Source organism: Sus scrofa, chromosome 3 (assembly GCF_000003025.6).
Source record: "Sus scrofa isolate TJ Tabasco breed Duroc chromosome 3, Sscrofa11.1, whole genome shotgun sequence".
In the NCBI taxonomy this organism is placed as follows: domain Eukaryota; kingdom Metazoa; phylum Chordata; class Mammalia; order Artiodactyla; family Suidae; genus Sus; species Sus scrofa.
Genome location: NC_010445.4, coordinates 38,232,634 through 38,257,846, shown reverse-complemented (window position 1 = coordinate 38,257,846; position 25,213 = coordinate 38,232,634). Strand labels below are relative to the sequence as shown.

The 25,213-nt window shown below is 48.5% G+C and overlaps 1 protein-coding gene across 4 annotated transcripts in view; it reads right to left on the bottom strand.

Annotated features, from left to right (window-relative positions):
* The window catches only part of ADCY9 (adenylate cyclase 9), a 186,390-nt gene that overhangs the window by 45,754 nt on the left and 115,423 nt on the right, over positions 1–25,213 (bottom strand). For 3 of the 4 annotated variants that reach the window (XM_021086710.1, XM_021086711.1, XM_021086709.1), the window contains one exon: positions 2,280–2,360. The exons of the other annotated variant lie outside the window; for it this stretch is intronic. In XM_021086710.1, the coding sequence (XP_020942369.1) occupies positions 2,280–2,360 (81 nt within the window). The remainder of the gene's footprint in view (positions 1–2,279; positions 2,361–25,213) is intronic. 4 annotated transcript variants of the gene reach the window in all.

Here is a 25,213-nt window from a genome sequence, read left to right as displayed (position 1 = left end):
CGACCTTGGGAGTTGGCAGCATGACACAGCAAACGCCACCCCCGGGGAAGCTTGCCTCACAAACAAGAGTTCAAACAATAAACATAAGGGAGGCAGTGGGTTTGGGCTGCGTCACAAATGCCCCAAAAGTTTCCTTCACTTTGTAATGGATTCTGCCCCATCACTCGGTCTGTGATGTCTGAGCAGCCTGAGGATTCTTTAAACTGAAATGCAGTCAGTCAACACAGAAAATGACAAGTAAAAGAACTCGGTGTTGGAGTTCCCGTCGTGGCGCAGTGGTTAACGAATCTGACTAGGAACCATGAGGTTGTGTGTTCAATCCCTGACCTCGCTCAGTGGGTTAAGGATCCAGCATTGCCGTGAGCTGTGGTGTAGGTTGCAGACGCGGCTTGGATCCTGTGTTGCTGTGGCTCTGGCATAGATCAGCAGCTGCAGCTCCGATTCGACCCCTGGCCTGGGAACCTCCATATGCTGTGGGAGTGGCCCAAGAAATGGCCAAAAGACAAAAAAAAAAAAAAAAAAAGAGCTTGGTTTTAATCCACCAAATAGCCAGGGCCTATAAAACTAGACATATGATATTTCATAACTGTCTATAGCTTCTGCTTAAGAAGACAAAATGTTTGGTGAACAAAAAAAAATATTTTCCAACTTCTTCATATCAAAACGCTCTGGATGGGCCTAAGTCCTTTCTACTCCCACATGAAGCAATCGTCAGGAGGTGATTCGTCCTGCTTGTCACAACACTTGACAATAACTCACAAGTTCTGAGAGCAAAAGGCTCTTGGTGAAACTTAAAACACTCTTTTTAAAAAGTGAAATCTGGAGTTCCCGTTGTGGCGCAATGGTTAACGAATCCGGCTAGGAACCATGAGGTTGCGGGTTCGGTCCCTGCCCTTGCTCAGTGGGCTAACGATCCGGAGTGAGCTGTGGTGTAGGTTGCAGACGCAGCTCGGATCCCGCGTTGCTGTGGCTCTGGCGTAGGCCGGTGGCTACAGCTCCGATTCAACCCCTAGCCTGGGAACCTCCATATGCAGAGGGAGCGGCCCAAGAAATAGCAACAACAACAACAACAAAAAAGACAAAAGACAAAAAAAAAAAAAAAAAAAAGTGAAACCTCAGGAGTTCTCACTGTGGCACAGTGGGTTAAGAATCCAACTGCAGCAGCTCTGGTTGCTGCAGAGGTACGGGTTCGATCCCAGGCCTTGCTCAGTGGGTTAAGGATCTGGCATTGCTACAGCTGCAGCTCAAATTCAACCCCTGGCCGGGGAACTTCCATCTGCAGTGGGTGCGGCATAAAATAAAATACAAGTGAAGTCCCAAACAGTACAATACGAGATGGATTTACCCAAGCAGGTGAAAGAAATGAAGGGTGGGCATGATGTCCGCCTAGCGTGACCTTGACCCAAACTGTAGCCTAATCCGTGAACTCTCACAAGAACACGCACACGTGCACGCCTGCCCCACGCCCTGCGCCCTGCACACCAGCTCCCGTCTCTGCAGGGCTGGGTGAACGTGCTGCCATCATGAGGGACCGGACAGCCACGGGTAACCACCTTCTCGTGAGCTGTCTTCTTCGGAACGTTCCTCCTTGGCTTAATAAATACCACCCTGATGGAGCTGGAGATTCCTACCGAGCGAAGTAAGTCAGAAAGGCAGATACCGTAGGATATCGCCTATATGTGGCATCTCAAATATGACACAAATGAACTTATCTACAAAACAGAAACTCACAAGCCCAGAGAACAGGCTCGTGGTTGCCCAGGATAGGGGTAGTGGGGGAAAGAAGGTTTTGGAGTCTGAGATCAGCAGATGCAGACTTTATACATAGGATGGATAAACAAGGTCCTGCAGCGCACAGGCAATGATATCCAAGATGCGGTGATAAAACCTAATGGAAAGGAACATGGAAAAGAATGCACATACGTGTATTACTGAATCACTTTGCTCTACAGCAGAAAGGAACACAACTTTGTAAATCAACTAGACTTCAAAAAAAAATTTTTTTTTAAGTGCTACCCTATTCAACGTTGTGTTGCTGAGAACTAGTATTGGGAGAGTCCAGTGTAAGCACCTTCAAAGATCCCCTCCTCCCATCTCTAAAAAACTCCCAAATCAGCGTTAATACCATGGGCCTTCAAAACCCCACAAAATGAATTCTTTGAAAGGCAGCATCCGGCTGCTTATAGAAACAGCCCGCCAGGTACAAACTAACTCATTCACTCATTGGCTCATTCACACACACACTTACTCGGCAAATGGAACATGTACTGAGTACTTACCAAAGGTCAGGACCTGGGCTGAGTGATGAAAGGCAGGGAGAGGAAACAGAAACGCTACTGAGCACAGACGAAAACTGTGACCTAAAGTGGAAACACCAGGAGTTCCCATTATGGCTCCGTGGTTAACGAACCCGACGAGTATCCACGAGGATGAGGGTTTAATCCCTGGCCTTGCTCATCGGGTTAAGGATCCAACGCTGCTGTGGCTGTGGCACAGGCGGGTAGGTGCAGCTGTGATCTGACCCCAAGCTGGCGAACTTCCATATGCCGCAGGCGCAGCCCTAAAAAATAAATAAATTGATTAAATAAATGGAAAGAGCAGTCATGGAACAATGATGCCACTCCACAGGCTGCTGTGAGGATGAAGTGCGTTGTGCTCTTCACTCGTGAAGCTTCAGGAGCACTCGGTGGCTCCGAGGAAACTGAGGAAGGACGTCAAGTGATGCTCAGACAAACTGAAGTCCGATGGGGAGGACGGTGGGAGGTGAGGACACTGAGTGAGTGGTGGCACTTTCTCAAGAAGAAAGAACTACATCAAGTCAAGTCTGCGTGCTGACGCAACGCTCAGAAGCCACAAAAGGCATTTTTACAGTGAGTTTTAGAAAAAAAGGAAAACAAAGGTCTGTGACAACGCTCTCGGAAAACCGCATACGACAGAGTTTAAACAAGCGGAGGAGAGCCAGCAGGAAAGATGCTGGGAACGGAGACAGACTAACAAGGAACAAACAGTTATGTACCAAATGGAACCAGAGTGACACAGGAGAGGAGGTGGAATTACACCTGGGGCAGCTACGGAGGCGCCACTATTCTTTTTACAGGCAAACTGAGAAACAGTAGCTAATTTTAAGGTTTTTAACTTAAACAGTTTAAAGTTAATAATTAATTTTAAAAGCTGAAGATGTACATACAGGGACACAGGCAATGGAAAACAGATTCCAGAAAGAAGACAAATGGAGGATGCAATTTAAAACCTGGGAATATGGGAGTTCCCGTTGTGCTCAGTGGTAACAAACCAACTAGTATCTATGAGCATGGGGGTTCGATCCCTGGCCTTGCTCAGTGGGTTAAAGGATCCAGGGTTGCCGTGGTGTAGGCTGGCAGCTGCAGCTCCAATTCAACCTCTACCCTGAGACCTTCCATATGCCCTAAAAAGCAAAAAATAAAATAAAATCTAGGAACAGGTAGCAGCTAGATAATTGAAAAATAAAACAAAAAATAAATAAATAAAAAGGGAGTGAGGGGAAGGGGAATACATTGAAAACAGAAATAAAGCTACAGGATGCTGAGTGAAAGAAGCCAGTCACAGAAGGTCATTTACTATATAATTCCACTGATGTGAAATGTTCAGAAGAGGCGCATCCACAGAGACAGAAAGAAGACCAGCAGCTGGCAGCGGTTTGGGGGCTGAGGGATGGAGAGCAACTGTTAATGGCACCGGGTTCCTTTGGGGGTGATGAAAATGTTCTAAACTTAGACTGGTGTGATGGTCGCACAACTGTGACTAATCTAAACCACTGACTTGTATACTTTTACCCTCCAGGGTAAACGGTACAGTATGTTAATTACGCCTCAATATGGCTGTTTGTAAGAAGTAAAACAAAATACAACTATGCAAATGTCAAGATGCAACAGTTCTGAGATTCCGAGGAGAAATGAAGCCAGTTAGAAATACACATTCCCTGGGAATCCAAGGGAAAGCGTGGGCAGTGGCAGCATAGAGAAAACTATTGGAAACAAAGGCTGGACACAGATAACGCGGCAGAGCCAGGACAGAAAAACATATACACAAGAAAGAGGGCTAACTAACCTTGAAGAACTAAAAATTCAACATGGCCAGGGTTCAGAAGTCTGGGAGAGATTAAACAAAACAAAACAAGAGTGTGACCTTCACGAACTATCTCCAAGAATCATCAGATTTGCAAACCTCACTGCTGCAGGCTGGTCCAGCAGAGCTGGGCTGACACCCAGGCTGTCCTCCTAGATGGCCAACTCCGTTCCTGCGTCAACAGGTGACAATCACTGCACGGCACCGGCACTGGCAGGGCTGCCCGAGCCCGCCCCCAGAGCCGACAGCGGGGCTCCCCCCTGCTGCTCCCCTCTCACCTCCCAGGACCTCCCTGCGCAAAGGCAGAGAGGCACTGCCACCTGCGTGGCACTTCCTGGGAGCCTTTTCAGCCGGGAGGAAAGGCAACCTGACAGCCTCACCTTGCCTCACCTGGAAACTGCGTATTTTGCAAACACACACACGTACACAGTTCTCACCACTCCTGATGGGCCGTTCCCAGGAGGAACCGCGCGGGGCCCTCGCCACCTGCTCCCTCGTGGGAACGTCCGTCCAGGCTCTGGCGCGCTCCCAAAGCACATCTCCAGCAGAGTCGCATGCTTGCTGCAAGTTTCCTCTCTTTCCTAGTCGACCAGTTTTCAGGTCACAGGACCGTCTTCTCTCTCGCTGAGTATTCTGCATACTGGCTGGAACACTGACAGAAACCGTTTCCCAAACTGCACTTTCTTGTTCCCACACACAGACTTGCTCGGGCCAGATAACCAGAAACTCCTTTCTGATCAAGAAGCAGCGCCTCCCTAGCGACCTCCAGTTTCTCTACTTTCACTTCAGCACTAGAGGTGGTCTTTCCTCTCTGGACCTTTTTCAGGAGAATCAAAGCTGCGTCTGTGAGGTAAGTTTTTCGTGACCTTAAAAGCGCGGCGGCCCATCCTGCCACGGCTGGGCCATGAGCTCTCCCAGGCCTCATGCTGTGCATAATTCCTGCCTCCGGAAAATCACAACTACTACAATGATGGTGTCGACAACGCGTTGCATAAGCCACACTGCAAGTGAAAGCAAGGCAGCGAGGAGTGAGCGCCCACATGCGGGAGTGGGTGGAGGGATGGCGCCAGGGGCACGGCAGCATGCAGGCTGCACCCCGGAGCTGCAGTCCACGTTCAACCGGGGGGGGGGGTGCAAGAGTCTTGAGAAGTCCCCTTGTCTTAGGGTGGCAGGTAGGGCTCCACTGCAGATCCCAAAGGAGAGGGAGACTCCGGCAGAGGGCCAGGGACTCAGATGCCTGGAGAAGGGCCGGTCCAGACAATCCAGCAAGCAGGTCTCTGCCCTGTGGAGGTGCTGGCCCCAAACCACATGGCTGAGAACTTGGAGAAGAGGACTCATGAAGAGCAGCTAGTAGAGCAGGAAAGAAACAAAGTCCTATCTGATTAACAACAGACTACATTAAAGTACAGAGGAGTTCCCTGGTGGGCTGGTGGATTAAGGACCTGGCATTGTCACTGCTGTGGTGTGAGGTTGATCCCTGGCCCGGGGATTTTCATATGCCACAGTTGTGCCAAAATAAATAAACTAATTAATTAATTAAAAACGCAGTAATACAGTCTGAGGATCTAATGTAAAATGGGACAAAAGTGGGTAACACTAATATATGAAATTTGCTAAGAGAATGGACCTTAAATGTTCTTGTATGCACAAAAAAAGATAAATATTTGAGGTGATGAATGTGGTAACTAGATGGGGGAATCCTTTCACAATGTATACATATATAGAATCTCAATATACCCTTTAAATATCTACAATTTTATTTATCAATTATATCTCAATTAAACTAAAAGGAAATTAAGGAAAAAACCCATAGAAATACACCAAAATAATATCAGGACAATGGGATTATGGAAAACATTTTCTATATTGGATTTTTTTTTCTTATTTACTTTATGTTTAAAACAAGCATGATTTTTTGGATGTATTACAAAATATCTTAGACATAGAAACACATAAGGAAAAATATGCTAGGAGTTCCTGTTGTGGTGCAGTGGAAACAAATCCGACTAGGAACCTTGCGGTTTCGGCTTCGATCCCTGGCCTTGCTCAGTGGATTAAGGACCTGGCATTGCCTTGAGCTGTAGTGTAGGTCACAGACACATCTCGGATCCTGCGTTGCTGTGGCTGTGATGTAGGCCGGCAGCTGCAGCTCCGATTGGACCCCTAGCCTGGGAACTTCCACACGCCGCAGGTTTGGCCATCCCCCCAAAAAAATATGCTAAAGACTCAGAATCTGCCCAGTCAAAGAAACCAAAGGTCACCAGCACCACCCAGGTTCCCTGTGCCCTTCCCCAGCACACACCTCCCCCAACACACAACCGCCCTGATCGCCAGGGCCTCGCCGCTCCCTCCCACACGATTCTTTAGTTTTTACTGCATAGACACGTTAATGCAAACAATATACAGCAGTAATGAGTTTTTTTACATTTACACAAATGACATTATTTTACAAGTATTCTTCTGAAAGTTGATTTTTTTTGGTCCAGCAATATGTCTGAGACTCGTCCATACAGATACCTGTGATCCACATTCATTCATTTTCAATACTGTGAAACGTCCCACTGAATAAATACACTGTGATTCAAAAAAGAAAACCTCAAAGTATTACATTCACACCAAAGATAAACTCTGTGTTCCGTTAAAAATAAGAAAGAAACAGGAGTTCCCGTTGTGGCTTAGCAGTAACGAACCTGACTCGTGTCTGTGAGGAGGTGGGTTTGATCCCTGGTCTTTCTCAGTGAGTTGGGCATCCAGAGTTGCCGTGAGCTGTGGCGTAGGTCACAGATGCGGCTCAGATCCCACGTTGCTGTGGCTGTGGTGGAGGCTGGCAGCTGCAGCTCCGATTGGACCCCTAGCCTGGGAACCTCCATATGCCACAGGTGTGGCCCTACAAAGAAAGGCGAAAAGAAAAAAGCATAACAAAGAATCATGATACATAAATAGGGTAAAGACATACTGAATGCAAAAATGCCACTGATTCAAAAGACATCATAAACACACATTTAAGAAAGAAATGGAACTTGTGGAAACTAGTGAAAAAAATCAGGAAAGGCACTCAAGGAGGGAAGACAAGCTGCTGCAGAAAAGGTTAGGAAATCAAACTCAGGGAAAACGGCCGGCCAGGCACCACAGGATCACAGCGACGTGGAAGAAACCAAGTTGGAAAAAGCAAGGAACACACAGCTCCCCAGACTGTAAGTTAACGAGGCTCCCCTCCACTGCCTGAGAAAACCCTCAGGACTGCTGTGGAGGCAGCGCCCATGCCTGCCACGTTTTGAAATGAAGAAATGGACAGAGGCCCTAGAAGGTAAGCACGGACCAAGCTGTCCTGTTGCCATCGTGTCAGGGGCTCAGCAACATGGCTCCACCCCGACGTTTCATCAATACATGGCTGGGCTGGGAGAAACCAGAGGAGAAGTTTCCAGACGGTTCCACAAAACTGAAGAGGCTTTCAGGGGATGGATGAGATAACACAGGAAGTGGGCTACTGGGGCATGTAAAGCATCTGGACCTGGGCTGTCCCGAGAAGTGTCCTTGATGACGGAAATGGCGTGCGGCTGTCAGGTCGGCGGCCCTCGAAAGGCAGCTCATACAAGTGGAAAACCAAACCAAGGCCTCAGTATAACTTAAATTTACTCAGCTACGCGTGGCTCACTGCTACCACAGTGAACAGTAAAGATCTATATTCTTGCTTTTTTTTTTTTTTTTAAGAGCCGTATATGCAGCATAGGGAAGATCCTGGGCCAGGGGAGGGATCGGAGCTGCAGGCCTACACCACATCCACAGGAACATGGGATCCCAGCCTCATCTGTGACCTATACTGCGCCTTGCAGCAACGCCAGCTCCTTAACCCACTGAGCAAGGCCAGGATTGAACCGCATCCTCATGAATACTGGTCAGATTCTTAACCCACTCAGCCACAACAGGAACTCCTGGTTCCTTCCTTACTGGAGAAGAGGAATGAACTGGTAAGAGAGCTCCTTCTTATCTTTATTAACTCGAGAAGAGATATAAGAACTGATTAAAAAAAAAAAAAAGAATGGGTGGAACAAAGAGGAAAACTAAATGTGAAACCAAGAGCTATTAACTCTTGCTTCTCACAGATGACATCTAGCAGCAAGTACGAGAAGCAAAGGGAAAGGGCCCTGAGCACTCAGAGCAGGAGCGGCCGCTCGGGAAATGGGGCAGAAAGAGATACTTCAGCAAACAAGACGGTAAACCATCGCCAAGAACAAGAAAACGGGGGGTGGGGGGTGGGAAAGAATGAGCATTTAAAAAAAAAAAACCACTTTAAAATGCTTTGGTTTGAAAATTCGGTTCAAAGATCTAATTCAGAGCTCATCCATATATAGCTCAACCTTGCATGACCTGTATTATTTCTAAAAATATGTTTAATACGAGTATTTATAAGATAGCTGTATTTCCCACTTTGCATACACTTTAAATTTTACTGCCTGATTTCTAAAAGCAGTTTGTAAAACGAACACTAGGCTCCTTGATCTTTCACATCCATCACAAGCAACACATGTAGTAAACCACACCACTGAACAAACCACCATTTTCGTGGGGGGTGCTCCGACTCCACCAGGCCTGAATGTTGAACTAGGCACGCGGCCACAATGCTAATGAATTTGGCACCAAGGCCAATGCCGGGCGGGAGGAGGTGGTTCACGTGGGATCACTGGACCGTCCCTCCTGTTGAGGCCTCGGCCCAGGCAGATGCGTGAGGCAGGTGACCTGACTCTGGTCCTCTCTCTCTGCCCCTCCCGGGTCTCCTGTCCCGCCACCTGGACGCGCACCCACAGTCCTTGCGATCAGGGTCCTGGGGCGCTATGGGATGAGAAGGAGCACCCAGGGACCACGCTCCTGCCACTGCTTCCACAAGCACCCGCCGTGGTCAAGGACCTCACCCCAGCAGCTGACGCAGATGCAGTGATGACATCGGGTCCCCGGGAACAGCCCAGAAATTCCTGACACCCATGTCCAGTGGTGGTTTCTGCTGGGCACTGCACGAGGCGGCCTCCATGCCGAGGGCAGGTCCCAGTGTAAAGCCAGGCCTCATCAGGGATCACTACGAACCGCGGCATTGCTGTCGGATTCTACGAAATACTTTAAATTCTTTGGGGACCCATAACAACACCGTCTGGAAACCAGATGGTGAACCACAGGTTCTCAACCAGATCAGAGCCCCTCGTGACCCCACTTTTACTACATGTTTCATTTGCAGCGTCCTCTTTATTACCTTCCTGAATAAAATTAAATTCACGGACAACATATAACCCTTTATCACTGAGGCTGCCAAAAACACCTGTACCCACCTCCCATGGCGCAGCCTTCTGTCAAGCCACCTCAGGACACAGCGGGGGTGCTCGAGAAAGCGAGGGCTGGGCAGTAGCAGAGCCCCTTGCCCTGCAAGGCCGGAAGTGCCCTAGTTCTAGTCCCACCCTCCCCACCACCACCAAAAGAGAACCAGCTTAGAAGGATATTTGGGAGTTCCTGTCGTGGCGCAGTGGTTAACGAATCCGACTAGGAACCATGAGGTTGCGGGTTCCATCCCTGCCCTTGCTCAGGGGGTTAAGGACCCGGCGTTGCCGTGAGCTGTGGTGTAGGTCACAGACGCGGCTCAGATCCCACGTTGCTGTGGTTCTGGCGTTGGCTGGCGGCTACAGCTCCAATTAGATCCCTAGCCTGGGAACCTCCATATACCGCGGGATTGGCCCTAGAAAAGGCAAAAAGACAAAAAAAAAAAAAAAAAAAAAGAAGAAGGATATTTGAAAGACTGAAAATTCAGCCAACAACCCAATAGAAAAATGGGCAAAAGACCTGAATAGACATTTCAACAAAGAAGATATACAGATGGCCAACAAGCACATGAAAAAATGCTCAACATTAATGATTATTAGAGAAATGCAAATCAAAACTACCATGAGGTACCACCTCACACCAGTCAGAATGGCCATCATGAATAAGTCCACAAATAACAAATGCTGGAAGGGGTGTGGAGAAAAGGGAACCCTCCTGCACTGTTGATGGGAATGTAAGCTGGTACAGCCACGCTGGAGAACAGTATGGAGGAACCTTAGAAAAACTATGTATACCATTATCATATAACCCAGCAATCCCACTCTTGGGCATTTAAGAAAACTTTCCTTGAAAAAGACACATGCGCCCATATGGTCACTGCAGCACTATTCACAATAGCCAAGACACGGAAACAACCTAAATGTCCATCAACAGATGAATGGATTAAGAAGATGTGGTACATATACACGACGGAACACTACTCAGCCATAAAAAAGAACAAAATAATGCCATCTGCAGCAACAGGGATGGAATTAGAGACTCTCATACTAAGTGAAGTTAGTCAGAAAGAGAAAGACAGGAGTTCCTGTCGTGGCGCAGTGGTTAACGAATCTGACTAGGAACCATGAGGTTGCGGGTTCGGTCCCTGCCCTTGCTCAGTGGGTTAACGATCCGGCGTTGCCGTGAGCTGTGGTGTAGGTTGCAGACGTGGCTTGGATCCCACGTTGCTGTGGCTCTGGCATAGGCCGGTGGCTACAGCTCCGAGTCGACCCCTAGCCTGGGAACTTCCATATGCCGCGGGAGCGGCCCAAAGAAATAGCAAAAAGACAAAAAAAAAAAAAGAAAGAGAAAGACAAGGAGTTCCCGTTGTGGCTCAGTGGTTAATGAGTCCAACTAGGAACCATGAGGTTGCAGGTTCAATCCCTGGCCTCGCTCAGTGGGTTAAGGATCCGGCATTGCTGTGAGCTGTGGTGTAGCTTGCAGATGTGGCTTGGATCCCAAGTTATTGTGGCTCTGGCGTAGGCCGGCAGCTACAGCTCTGATTAGACCCCTAGGCTGGGCTGGGAACCTCCATATGCCGTGGGATCGGCCCTAGGAAAGGCAAAAAGACCAAAAAAATAAAAGAAAGAGAAAGACAAATACCATATGATATCACTTCTATTTGGAATCTAATATATAGCACAAATGAACCTTTCCACAGAAAAGAAAATCATGGACTTGGAGAACAGACTTGTGGTTGCCAAGGGGGAGGAGGAGGGAGTGGGAGGGACTGGGAATTTGGGATTAATAGATGCAAACTATTGCCTTTGGAATGGATAAGCAACGAGATCCTGCTGAGTAGCACTGGGAACTATATCTAGTCACTTATGATGGAGCCTGATCATGTGAGAAAAAGAATGTATATATGTATGTGTGACTGGGTCATCTTGCTGTACAGTAGAAAATTGACAGAACACTGGAAACCAGCTATGATGGAAAAAATAAAAATCATTTAAAAAAAGAAAGACTAAAAATTCTACAACACTGTATGTGTATCTATTATATAACTGTACATATAATATGTGAGTGTGAGTGTGTGTCTGCAGCAATTTAAAAAGGAAAGATTTCAGAACTTGGCCCATTCATTCTTTCAGCAAATAATGAGCTTCTGAAATCTGCCAGCAATGAGGCCAGGCTCATTATAAATGCTGATAAAACGTGTGTTGCCTCCGTCTCACTAATCTGAGTACCCACAGTACAGGGCTGAAAGCCAGCACACGGGGCTCTGGAACGCGTAAGGAACTGATCACGTCTCTGTAGCAGCCATCCACCTGCACAGCATGACCCCCGAGCAAGGGCAGAACAAAGACCTGCACGTACTGTACCCTCTCTGGAGACTGAACCTACAGTAAGCTCTCCCTGCACAGTAAGGAACGAGGAGTGACTCGTCTATTGATGCTATCTGAGCGGTCCCTATACAAAAGGCAAAGACTAATAACCAACCTGGGAGCATGACAGACAATTGTCCCTGACTCCTGGAACCAGAGTAGGGAGAATAAACAGCAGTCCTCCCTGCACTGAAGCAAAGGGAAGAGGCAGTGAGGCATCGCTGAGGCTGGAGCGTCTGCCGGGCAGGGCTGGAGTTTTCAGGAGCGGCCTGAGTGGGCACTGGGCCCAAGGAAGGCCTCGGCGGAGTTTTAAGGATGAGTGCAAGCAATCCAATTTTCTACCTCTTTTTAACTTTTAAAAAAGCTTTTTAGTTGGAAGTAATTTTAGACAGACGGAAGAGTTACAAATCAGAGGAGTCCCTATGTTCCTCACCCACTTCTCCTAGGGCACTTTCTCACTGTGCTCTGTCAAACACAACAATCAGGAACAGGAAATTAACACGGTACCATATTATTAACTAGACCACAGACTTTATTCAAACGTCACCAATTTTTGGTCTTATTTCTGTTCCCAGATCCTGCTTAGATGGCGGCTGGCTTTTTTAAGAACCATGCGGCTGGAGGCGGCCCACGGCTGGACACGTCCTGAGGCTGCTGCTGTAATCCAGCCAGAGGGGATGTGTGATCGGGCCTGGGGGGCTGTGGGCAGATTCACCATGTGATGTCCAGGCAGAACTGACAGGATGTGCCTACAGACTGGACGTGGGGGGTGATGAAGGGGAACAGGGCTGACTCCCCGGGTTCTGCTTTACCTATTGCTGAGTAAGACCAGGGCAGGTAAAGGTTTCGGGGGCAAGGTCAGAAGCTCAGGTTTGGACTGTTTAATAATAAGATGCCTATAGATACCCATGAAGATGTCAAGAAGGCAGTCACATTGTCCCACTCAGAGGGGACATCCAGGCGAAAGATAGATGTCACTACCACCACCCATGGAGAGGCTGGCAGGCGAGGAAGGGACCAGAAAGCACGCCCAAGGACGGCCTCCGAGGCCAAGACACGTGGGGGAGGCAGATCCAGCCAAGAGGTCCAAGGAGGACAGTCCAACCAACGGGGTTCTGAGGAGCCAGGGGAGGAGAGCATCTCAAGAAGAAGGAGTGGGCCATGACGCCGAATGCGGCTGCGAGCTGAGTGCCCTGCGGTCAGAAGTGGTCCTGGTTTGGCAGGATGAAGACTGCCCATGCCTAGTAGAGATGATCCTGAGTGGCCAGTCTGGGTGGCCGAGTGGAGAGGGAAGAGCACGGGCATCAATCCTCGGGAGAATTCTGGTCATGAAGTGGGGCAGGAAAATGGGGTGCTGTGCATCCTGGGGCGGGGATGCTAGAGAATGCTGTGGACTGACGGAATGGCCCAGGAGAGGTGAGAAGCAAAGATGCAGGAAAAGAGTGGCAGCTAAAGGAGCACAGGTGCTGAAAAGTGGGGAGAAGAGAGAACCTGTAACTCAAGGGAAGGGACTGGGCATCATGAGAAGGAGGCAAACTTCCTCTGTAAAAGAAAGAAGGAAAACAGACACAACCATTGGGAGACTTTTGGGGAAGGGAGTGTATCTGGTTTGGTGGGAGCTGTGGCAGCAAGGCGGGGCTCCTGAGGCTTGACACTGGCAAGGGCACAAGTGAGGCATTTACACATCTGCTGAATAGATTCCAGGTGAATGAGTGAACGGATGAGCTGATGTTCTAATCAATCAACTCACAAACGAAAGCCGACTAGGCAGGAGGGGGAAAGAAGAGAGTGCAGTAACATGACACCTGCTGGAGAGGGGGACACCTGGAGACAGAGGATGCAGAGAACGCTCACAGTGAACCAGGAAACCACAAGTAACCCTATATATATATATATATATATATATATTTTTTTTTTTTTTTTTTTGTCTTTTTAGGGCTGCACCCATGGCATGTGGAGGTTCCCAGGCTAGGGGTCTAATTGGAGCTGTAGCCGCCGGCCTACGCTGCAGCCACACCACCAGATCCGAGCCGCGTCTGTGACCTACACCACAGCTCATGGCAACGCCGGATCCTTAACCCCCTGAGCAAGGCCAGGGATCTAACCTGAAACCTCATGGTTCCTAGTCAGATTTCGTTTCCACTGAGCCACAATGGGAGCTCCAACCCTATTTTTTTTTTTTTTTTAAGGCAAAGGGTCTGAATAGACATTTCTCCAAAAAAGACATACAGATGACCAACAAAACACATGAAAATATACTCAACCTCACGAGCCATCAGGGAAATGCAAATCCAAACCACCATGAAATATCACTCCACACCCATCAGGAGGCTATAATTAAAAAGACAGACAATCGCAAGTGGTGGCAGGGATGAAGAGAAACTGCAGTCTCTAGATGCTGCTGGTGGGAAAGTAAGGTAGGACAGCTGTTGTAGAAAACACTCTGGAGGTTCTTCAAAATGCCAAACACACAGCAACTACCATATGAGTTCCCCGTGAATATGCCCCTAGGAACATGCCCAAGAGAAATGAAAGCACATATCCATATAAGAACCTGCATACTGGTATCACAGCAGCATTATTTATAATAGCCACAAAGCAGAAATAACCCAAAGGTCCATCAAGTGATGATCAATACATACAATAAAATATTATTCAGCCGTAAAAAGGAATGGCGTTTTGATCCATGCTATGCCATGGATGAACCTTGAATCTTATGCTAAGCAAAAGAAGACAGTCATAAAAGATCACATATTATCCAATTCCATTTCTATGAAATGTCCTAAAGAAAACAAGGGGGAAGGCTTGTTTTACAGGCACCAAACAGGTCTTCCAAAGCTATAGCGGTAGAGTAGCAACACAAGGGCAGACAAACAGATGAAACAGTACCATGTTCAGAAACAGACTGTCACACACATGGGCACAATTCATTACAAATGTGACACTACAGAGCATGGGAAAAGGATGGCCTTTTCAAAAATAACGCTCAGCTCAGAGTGGATATCGGTTGCTTCCTTTACAGCCACCCCCAACGTTCTGGGCTGGTAAATATGCACTAAAAAAGATACTCAACATCATTAGCCACGTAGGAAATGCACAGTAAAACCATGAGATACGATGAGAGAGTCATACGCCTATTAACATGACTGAAATGAAATATACTGACAGGAGTTCCCCTTGTGGCTCAGTAGGTTAAGGACTCAACGTTGTCTCTGTGAAGATGGGGGTTCGATCCCTGGCCTCACTCAGTGGGTTAAGGTCTGATGCTGCCACAAGCTGCAGCGTAGGTTGCAGCTGGGGCTCGGATCTAGTGTTGCCATAGCTGTGGCATAAGCCCCAACTGCAGCTCCCCTTCAACTCCTTGCCTGGGACCTTCCACATGCCGAAGGTACAGTCATAAAAAGAAAAAAAGAAGGAAAGGAGATAAAGGGAGGGAAGGAAGAAGGAAGGAAGATACTGACAATATCAAGGGCTGATAAGGATGAGGAGCAACAGGAATGCTCACACATTGCTGGTGGCAATCCAAAATGTGTGACTGCTCTGAGAAAACCTTCGGGTGTTACTTAGAAAGCCAAATATACACTGACCAGATGCCTCAGCAGTTCCAATCCTGAATTTTTACCCTAGAGAAATTAAACCTATATTCACAGGAAATGCTACATAAAATGGTTATAGCAACCCTACTCATAACTGCTAAAACCTGGAAACAACCTAAGCGTCCTTCAGTGGGTGAATGGACAGACACACAGTAGTACATCCACAGGATGGAAGACTGTTTCGTATTATAAGGAATGAACCACACATACATGCAACAACTGGTACTAAGTGAAGGAAGTCAGTTTTAAAAGTGTATATACTGTACGGTTCCATTTTAATGACAAGCTCCCAAAGGCAAACGACAGGGATGGATAAGAGATTAGCTGCCTCCAGGGGCAAGTGGAAGGTGAAGGAGGGAGGTGGGTCTATCAAGGCTCAACTCAAGGAAAAGGTTGGCGGGGGGGGGGGGGGGGGCAGGTAGGTGAGTCTCTCTTGTATCCTGGTTGCATCGGTGGTGATAAAATCCATACATGTGTTAAAATTCACAGAATTCACTGTTCACCAAAACTAAAAATTTACAAATGACAGTTTGAAAAATAAAATTATACAAGAAGAAATCACCACACGACATTGCAATCCAAGCCTCTAGTCACGAGAAATGAAAACATCGATCCACACGCAGACCTGTACACAAACGTCCAGGGCAGCTCAGTCCTCGGTGGCCACGGTGTGGAAACAAGCCACATGTGCACCAGCAGGGGCAGAGACACCCCGTGGCCCAGCCTCCAACGGAGCTTGACGCAGCAGGAAGGGGCTGCGCGCTGACCTTCCTGCAGCATGGCTGACCCTCAAAGACAGCAGACGAAAGACCAGAGAGACAAGCCAGATGCAAAAGACCACAAATTGTAAGGCTGTGGTTATAGCCAAGGTCTCGAGGGGGCAAATCTCCAGAGACAGAAAGCAAATTCCCAGGTGTTGGGCTGGGAGCAGGTCTACCAGCAAATAAGTTGAGGGGTGACAGAAATGTTCTCAAGCCAGATTTTGGTGATACTTAGACAATGCTGTAAATTTTCTAAAAATGAGTAAACTGTATCCTGCTAAGAGGTGATTCTGTAATATGTAAATTATGCCTTAATGAAACTGTGCTCAATTACATATCCACAACACTTTTTTTTTTAAATCTTTTTGCCTTTCCTAGGGCCGCTCTTGCGGCATATGGACGTTCCCAGGCCAGGGGTCTAATCAGAGCTGTAGCTGCCGGCCTACGCCAGAACCACAGCAACTCGGGATCCAAGCCACGTCTGCGACCTACACCACAGCTCACGTCAACACCAGATCCTTAACCCGCTGAGCAAAGCCAGGGATCAAACCCACAACCTCATGGTTCCCAGTCGGATTCGTTACCACTGAGCCACAACGGGAACTCCTTTTTGTCTTTTTTGGGGGCTGCATCCACAGCATATGCAAGTTCCCCGGCTAGGGATCAAATCAGAGCTACTAGCTGCCGGCCTACACCACAGCCACGGCAATGTGGGATCTGAGCCACATCTGCAACCTACACCGCAGCTCACAGCAACACGGATCCTTAACCCACTGAGCAAGGTCAGGGATAGAACTCGCATGCTCATGGATACTAGTCGTGTTTACCACTGAACCATGACAGGAACTCCAGATAACCCATGTTTTTTAATGAACATGTGACCCCTACCTCACAGAATCCACAAAAAAATTATCTCCATGTGGATTTTAAACATAAATCTAAAAGTCAAAACAACAGCGTATCTGGGAAACAACACAGACGCATAACTTCATGCCCTCAGAGGTAGAAGGTTTCCCCAATAGAACACCAAAAGCGTTCACCTGACAAAGAAAAACACCAAGAAAACTCATACCAGGTTGAACCACAAGAAATTGCCAATATTTGATCATTCTGATCTCCAAAAATGGTAATTTCATAGCAAAAAGGCAAGACTGTGATGAGAGAAGGCATCTGTTTTACATCAAACTGACAAAGGGCCAGCAGCCTGAATATAAAGAGCTCCTAAGAATCAATAAGAAAACCAAACCAACCCAGACCAGACCAGACCACTCTGTGGAAAACGTGCAAGATACTCAGACAGACACTTCACAACAGAACAAAACCAGATGGCTAGCCGACGTAAGAAAAGGCACCCGAGCCAGGAAGCACAAACCAAATCAGGGAATCACAAATGAGAAGTTCCCAACAGAAACTCACCCACCAGAGCAGCTAAAATCAGACGGACTGAGAGTGCCTGGGAGGACGTGGAGCAGCAAAGAGCTGCAGGAGGGAGGAAAAGTCAGTAAATGTGGCAACAGTTTGGTATTCATGTGCGTATTCCAGGTGAAGAAACTCATACGCTAGGACCCAAGATTCCCAGTCCGGGACACCTGTTTACCCATCGGAAGTGCATGCAAGTGTCACCGGGATACGGTACAGACACGTTCACACGGAGTCCGCAGGAGCCACGATGGGGACCAGACACACGTCCATCAACAGGGGGACAGAGACAGCTGGCAATACAGACAGAGCACCCACCTTAAGCAGTGAAAACGAGCAAACGGCAACTTCCAGGGATCAACACCACAAGCACAATACTGAGTGACGGGAGCAGGCCCAAACGAGTGCACACTGCAGATCCCACTCATATGACACCCAAACAGGCGAAACAAATGCATGGGCCCCAAGTCCGGAGGTGGTTACCTGCAGGAGGGGGAGCAGGTAATACTGAGGGGTGCACCAGGGGGGCTTCCGGGTTCCTGGCAACTTTCCACTCCGGGTGCTGGATGTGTGGATGCGTCTGTCCATTTTGTGATAATTCTTCAAATATACACTTAGCGCGCATGCACGTCCACTTATGCATATCATACGTGAACGCAGGAGTCTAATTTAAAAAACGGGCATCCAAACGCTTCCAAAACGCCAATATCTTTAGAGACAGAGAAGGATAGGGAACAGCTCTAGATCAAAGGAGATACGGAGATGCAGCAAGTACCTGACAAACAACCAGATCCCTGACTGGAGTCTGGACGGAAGTAAGAAAAGCTCTAAAAGGCCCTGGACAAAAAGCTGGGGACGTGTGAGTATGAACCGTGCACCTGCTGAGCACTGTGCTAACGTGACATTTCCTGATGGGATAACCGTGTCTCTGCAGGAGAATGTCCTCGTCCTTGGGAGAGACACGCTCCAGAAGTGAAGGGGGCAGGGCCATTCCACTGCCACTTACCTCCTAGTGGTTCCCTGGCTCAGGCAAGAAGACAGGGGAGACACACACACTCACACAGACACACAGACATGCATATAAGGGCATGTATGTGGACACACATATAAAGGACACACACACATGCATAGATACATACATACATTTACAGAGAGAGAAAGAAAACACATTCGGTACAATGGCCACAATTGGTGCATCCCAGGGAAGGGCATATCGGTGTCCATCACACTACACTTTCGACTTTCCTGTAGGTCTGAAAGTTTTCAAAATAAAAAACTGGGACAGAAGCAAGAGTGAGCCCCAAATCTGGCAAAACCAAACAAGGCGTTCAAGGAGGCACGCCTGGGTAATAAAACCACAAGGTAGAGAAGCGATCCCAGGCAAGGGCAGGACCGTGGTCACCTCTGGCAGGGAGGGCACAGGACTTGGCAGTGTTCTCTTTTTCAACCTGGCTGGTAGGGGATTTACTTTAATCAAGCCGTAGTTTTACTCTATGTAGTCTTCTGTATCTGTACTGTTTCACGATATTTTTAAAAGTGTGGTTTTGGAGTTCCCTGGTAGCTCGGTGGGTTAAGGATCTGGCATCGTCACTGCTACAGCTCTGGTTACTGCTGTGGCATGGGTTCAATCTCTGGCCTGGGAACTTCTGCATGCTGTAAGTGTTGCAAAACAAAACAAAACAAAACAAAAACATTGTGGTTTTAAAGAGAACATAGACTGAGCAGAGTAGAGCTGTAATGTAAACGAGGCAGTTAAAACGGAGCTGGAGCAAGAGAGAGCAGCTCAGCCACTCAGCTCCTGCTGCCATGGGTCCTGCCACCACACTGCGCAGGCCTCACTGTGTACCTTCAGGAGTGGCAGCTTCTGGCCTGGTGATGCGATCGTAACAGCATTACTGCCTCTGAGCTGTCAAATGTTCTCAGAATTTGGTTGCTATGAAAACACGCCTCACTCATACTGAAGAGTGACTTATTAAAGGTGTTGCAAGACAGTTTTTTAATTTTTATCATTTGTTTGGCTCTGCCCACAGGATGTGGAAGTTCCTGGACCAGGGGTCGAAAGCATACCTCAGCAGTGACAACGTCAGACCTCCAACCCACTAAGCCACCAGGGAACTCCTGCAAGACGGCTTTTTTTTTTTTTTTTTTAACAAAACTGTTTCTCAGGAAGTCATTTTCCCATAAATCACAAAAAAAAATAGCAAAAAAAAAAAATTAAACTCCCATAGGATTGGTCCTTAATTCTCTTCTCCCGATACTGCAGCAAGATAACGGAAACAAAATATTTATAGTTTCCAGCTGCTTGGAGGTTGATTCCAAATGAGCGGTCAGGGGACTCCTCTGCTGCAGCGCCCAACCTTCCAGAGTCCACGTTGTGGACACGTCCTCTCCGCGCACAACACGGAGGAGCCCACAGTGGTTTCTCACTGAAGTCACTCTTGACAGGTGACAATAAGATCTGCGCTCCATTTCAGCTCCCAAACTCCAGCCCCGAGCTCCTTGGGTTCAGACCCCAATTCCTCTACATACAGCCTGCGGAGTCTTAATAAGCAAACGATTTAACCTCTTTGTGCCTCAGCGACTTCGTCTGAGAGGACATGATAACATCACCTACTGGACAGGCTTGTTCTGAGTAAATACACACAATGTGCCCTGAGGTCTGCAGGGCATAGTCAAGAGTTAGTTGAAAGTCCATCTCCGTATCAATGAGGGGAGTGGCGGGGCAGGGACCTAAGCGGGCCAAACAACTCCACCCAGAGAACTGGGGCGAGAGGATCAAAGTCGAGAAGGAACGGGGCTCTGGAATTTACGAACAAGGGTTCTAGCGTCAGGCTGTCTGGCTTTAGGGATGAATTGTGCCACCTTAAAGCTACCTGGGATGTAAGCATCTCTGTACTGCAGTTTTCTCCTCTGTAAAACTGGAGCAATACAAGCTCCTAGCCCACAGGACTGCTGTGAGGATGAAACGGCGTGTGGGAAATGCCTGGCGCCCAGGAAGCACACAGCACGGTGGCCACCATCGCAGCATGTCTGTGCCTGGCCTCCCTGCACAGGAAACGGTGCCGTGGGCCGGATCCCGGCCTCTTCAGAGGTTACAGTGACACTTGGTCTAGCTTGGCTGAAGACACACAAAAGCCATTTATCACAAACACGGACAAGAGGAGCAACCCAAAATGCATGGTGTTGGAGGAGCTGCCCGGACCTGCCAACCAGGGAGGCCAGTGGGTCAGGACCACCGGCTCGGGCGGTGGTCACCCCATGCCCTGCACTGACATTCCCAATGGGAAAAGCACGGCTGCTGCTTCGCTTCTGCCTTCCAGACTTTGTGCAAATTGTCTCCTGTGGCCCAAGCTGCACAGAGAGATCCAGTGTAGCCAAGCTGAATCCACAACCCGCCCCACCCCCATTCCCGGTCAACGTGGCCCCCATACACCATCATTTTCTTTCTCTTTTTCACCAGATGAAGTCAACGGTAAAACCAGGCTTCCACCTGATACAAAGCAGCCATCCCTCTTACGGCCAATGCCGTGCTCACCCTCTCTCCAAAAGGGGATCCGAGGCCCTTCACGCTCATTTCTCCTCTGGCCGAGTCCTTTTCCCCCTGACCCCCTGAGGAAGAGAGAGGAAGGTCACTGTCCTGACACTGGCTGCAGAGCGGACAGAGCCCTGCGGACCAGCCTGAAGGTACACAGCTGACCCTGCCAGGTACAGAGGAGAAAAGCACTCCCCAGCACGGCGGAGGCAGGAAACACGCGGAGCTGTTCTGGAAACAAAAGCACATCTGGCCCCACAGCTAGTGCTGCAGCCACTGCCTAGTTATGGGAGCCGCCGTGGCTCTCCAAGACCCACACATCTTCCATCTTCCGCGTCCTTGACCGTGACACTAACCTCTGCCTTCCTTCCAGGAACATGACCCTGCTCTTGGTTTACTTCTGTGACAGGTGGCGACAGTTCTCGTGGCTTCCACGTGGCCTTTCCTGCCACTGGAGCCCTCCCTCCAGGGAACCGGCATCGGAACTCTGCCAGCGGCCGAGCGTGTCTGTTTCAGTTACTGTTTCAGAGCAGGACAAAGAGCCACAGGATAGGTTATCACATCCTAACAATGACTTAGGACATAACGTCAGGAACACGTGGGGATGAAGTATTCCGTATCAGTAATCACTCAGAAATTGGTGAGGTGGGTTGAGACGCGGGTCGCTGACACGCTGGGTGACTGAGCTCAGGGGGGTCATCATGCACCCGTTACCTGGAAAGCCGGCCACACGCACGAGAGAGGACAAGAAGGGGGGCAGCTCCTCCCTTCTTCGCTCCACCCCAGGAGACCCCCCCGCTTCGCCGGGCTTTCTTCTGACTGCCCTTTGCGACTGCGCTGCCAAACCTCCCACTTCCCAGGTCTTGGGCCTTAGAGGTTCCCAGGGGCCCCGGCCCCTTCTTCGTCACTGAATGTCAGCCAGCCGCTCACAGCCCTGCTGGCAGGATTAGAGCCCCGACCTTCTCCTGATGCAGGATGAGCACCGTGTTTCCTCCCTGTCTCCCAGGGGGTGGGTTTTCCACTCAGACGGACAGAGACCCTGGGACACACCCAGGAGATAGCACTTCTCATGCCGCCCCAGTAAACTCTGGGCCTCTCAGTGTCTGGACGGACTCACATACACGCCTCACGTCCAGATGGGCTGTGTGCAGGGTGCTCCTGGCTGACCCAGCCGCATCTCTGGGCGTCCTTGGGCAGAAAGCCGCCCTCCAGAGGATCAGACAGCATGGCAGGGAAGGATGAACTGCAACGCGCTCAGGATGGCACACGAGGCTACCCGGTGGCACTAGAAAGGCTCTAGGGCTCTTCCTCACTCCTGAAACCTGCACTGCACCACCTCTGCAGTGTGACGTCTCCACGGAATCATCGGGAAAGGGGGAACAGGAGAGTTAGGTCTTATTCCCACAAGGCTGCTTTTCTCCTCTGGCCTCTGGGCATCACCATTCCCTGCACCACGTGAACGACAGGTTTCTGAGGAGCTCAGGTCTCTGCTCTCCCTCAACCACCAAGCCCTGCCCAGTGCCCTGCCGAGGCTGCCAGCTCGCTCCTCTCCCACTGCTCTTGCGCACTGGCGGCCGCCTTCCTGACCGGTCTCCTGTCTTCCAGGCTCTCCTCTTCTGATTAATTCCCTACACAATCGCCCCACACAGCTTGCTCTCAAACTCCACCTCGGTGTCCTCTTATAAAAGTAGTAACAGTAATAACTAACACTCCGAGAACACTGCCTTTCAAACACTGGGCGTTAATACATGCATTACTGTCCCACTTAACCCATACCAGCCCTAGGAACTAGGCTCTATTACAAATTACGAGCAGCAGGATGGAGCATTCACTCCCACGTGGCAGACAAAGCTGGTCACTATATGTCCCCCAGCCCCGCCTCCCCGGTCCACTGTCTCCACCTCTTCCCCTTCCTCACACACTTGCTGTGCAATTTCCCAAACACCCCACACCCTGTCACATTTACACACCCTCAGGCTGTCTCCTGGCCTTGCTGGTATTCCACTAATGTTTCAATTTCTCTGTTTTTTTAAGTGTTCCAATTAGGCTTAAAAATTGCTTTGAGCACATGATTTCATACTGGAAACTTAAAATTTCACTGTTATTAGAAGGAATAATTGAGCGTAGCATGCCCTTTTATACAAATAACTCCAATGATGGCTTTAATCCAGTCTAAAAATTTACTAATACTGGTCTTTTATGTTGCAAGATAAATCATCAAAACTCCTCAATCTGAAAGTGTTTGCAGAATATAGGTTTAGGACATCAGGCTGTGCGATTAGCCCAAACTATGGCGGTGTGTTGTCCTGCAGTTGAGGTTTTCCTTCTTTTCTCATTCTTTCTTAACCAAGACACCCTCTGAAGGCGCAGTGAAGTTGCCAAGTGATAGTCTCCCAACTCCTCTGCACCCTGGGTACCAGTGCTTTTCAGACAAGCACTGGGTGGAGCTGCTCGGCACTATCACATTCCTAGTTTCTTCCTTCCTCAAAAAGGAATTGCTCATTAAAATGACAAGCCATTAAGCAAACACTGAAGGCGTGTCTAATGAGGGCACGATATTGATTCCAGGTTAAATAAAGTATTAAAACAAGCCTTTTACCTGCTGATTATTAACTATCTTTAATAACTCTCCTTGTGTAGTGCCTGTTATTTCCATGACCTCATTTGATTTTCCCATGAGACAGGTGAAATAATCCTGCCTCCGGCGGGACGGGCACAGGGAAGTGGGGGGGGGGCAGCACTTCCCCACAGGGGTCCAGTTTAAGCTGGAGGTAAATAGCCATCCAAAATGTCAGGATGGAAAGGATCACGTGAGGCAGAAAATAAAAGCTCAGAGAGAAAAATCATACATGGAGCATGAAAGACCAGCAGTGTCCTAACACTTAGAGGAACAATGCCGGGCAGTGGTTCACCCTCAGTAAGACGGGAGCTGACCCCACTCGTTATGCTCTGTGTTTCTATCCTGACTTTCTCCTTCTAAAAAGCCAGACTCAGAGTTCCCGTTGTGGCTCAGTGGTTAACAGACCCGACTAGGAACCATGAGGTTGCGGGTTCGGTCCCTGCCCTTGATCAGTGGGTTAAGGATCCGGTGTTGCTGTGAGCTATGGTGTAGGTTGCAGACTCGGCTTGGATCTGGCGTTGCTGTGGCTCTGGCGTAGGCCGGCAGCTACAGCTCCAATTCGACCCCTAGCCTGGGAACCTTCATATGCCGAGGGAGCAGCCCAAGAAGTGGCAAAAAGACAAAAAATAAATAAATAAATAAATAAATAAAAAGCCAGACTCTTCTAAATTTTTAAATTTATTGCTAAACTCAAGGAACACTTTAACTGCAACAGCATATCACTAAAATGCAAATTAAGGACTAGCAAATTCCATCTTTGTAGTCTAACATTTTACTGCCATGCTAATACCAATACAATGAAATAAAATAAAATGATGTGTAAAGAAAAAGTTGATAATTCATGAGTTTAAAGTTGCTTTTTGTTTTTATACGTCTGAATTCACTTTTTAAAAAAATAGAAAAAAGAAAAAATATAGGCCCCTCATTATTTTTTATTCCCTTTTTTTTCTTTTTACACATGTACCTACAGAATGTGGAAGTTTCTGGGCCAGGGGGTGAATCGGAGCTGCAGCTGCCAGCCGGTGCCACAGCCACAGCAACCCTGAATCCGAGCCGCATCTGTGACCTAGGCTGCAGTTTGTGTCAACACTGAACCCTTAACCCACTGAGCGAGGCTAGAGATTGAACCCGCATGTGAACTATGTCAGGTTCCTAACCCACTGAGCCACAACAGGAATTCCAGGACCCTCATTATTATTTGATTATTTTATAATCTTATACACAGACATAAAGCATCATTATAAGAAAAGGAATGTACCAACAGAACAAAATCAGAATCTGATTCCCTTACTTTCTAATAACTTGGGGTCTTTGATTCTTTTTTTTTTTTGGTCTTTTGTCTTTTCTAGGGCCTCTCCCGTCGCATATGGAGGTTCCTAGGCCAGGGGTCGAATCGGAGCTGTAGCTGCGGGCCTACGCCAGAGCCACAGCAACGTGGGATCCGAGCCGCATCTTCAACCTACACCTCAGCTCACAGCAACACCAGATTCTTAACCCACTGAGCAAGGCCA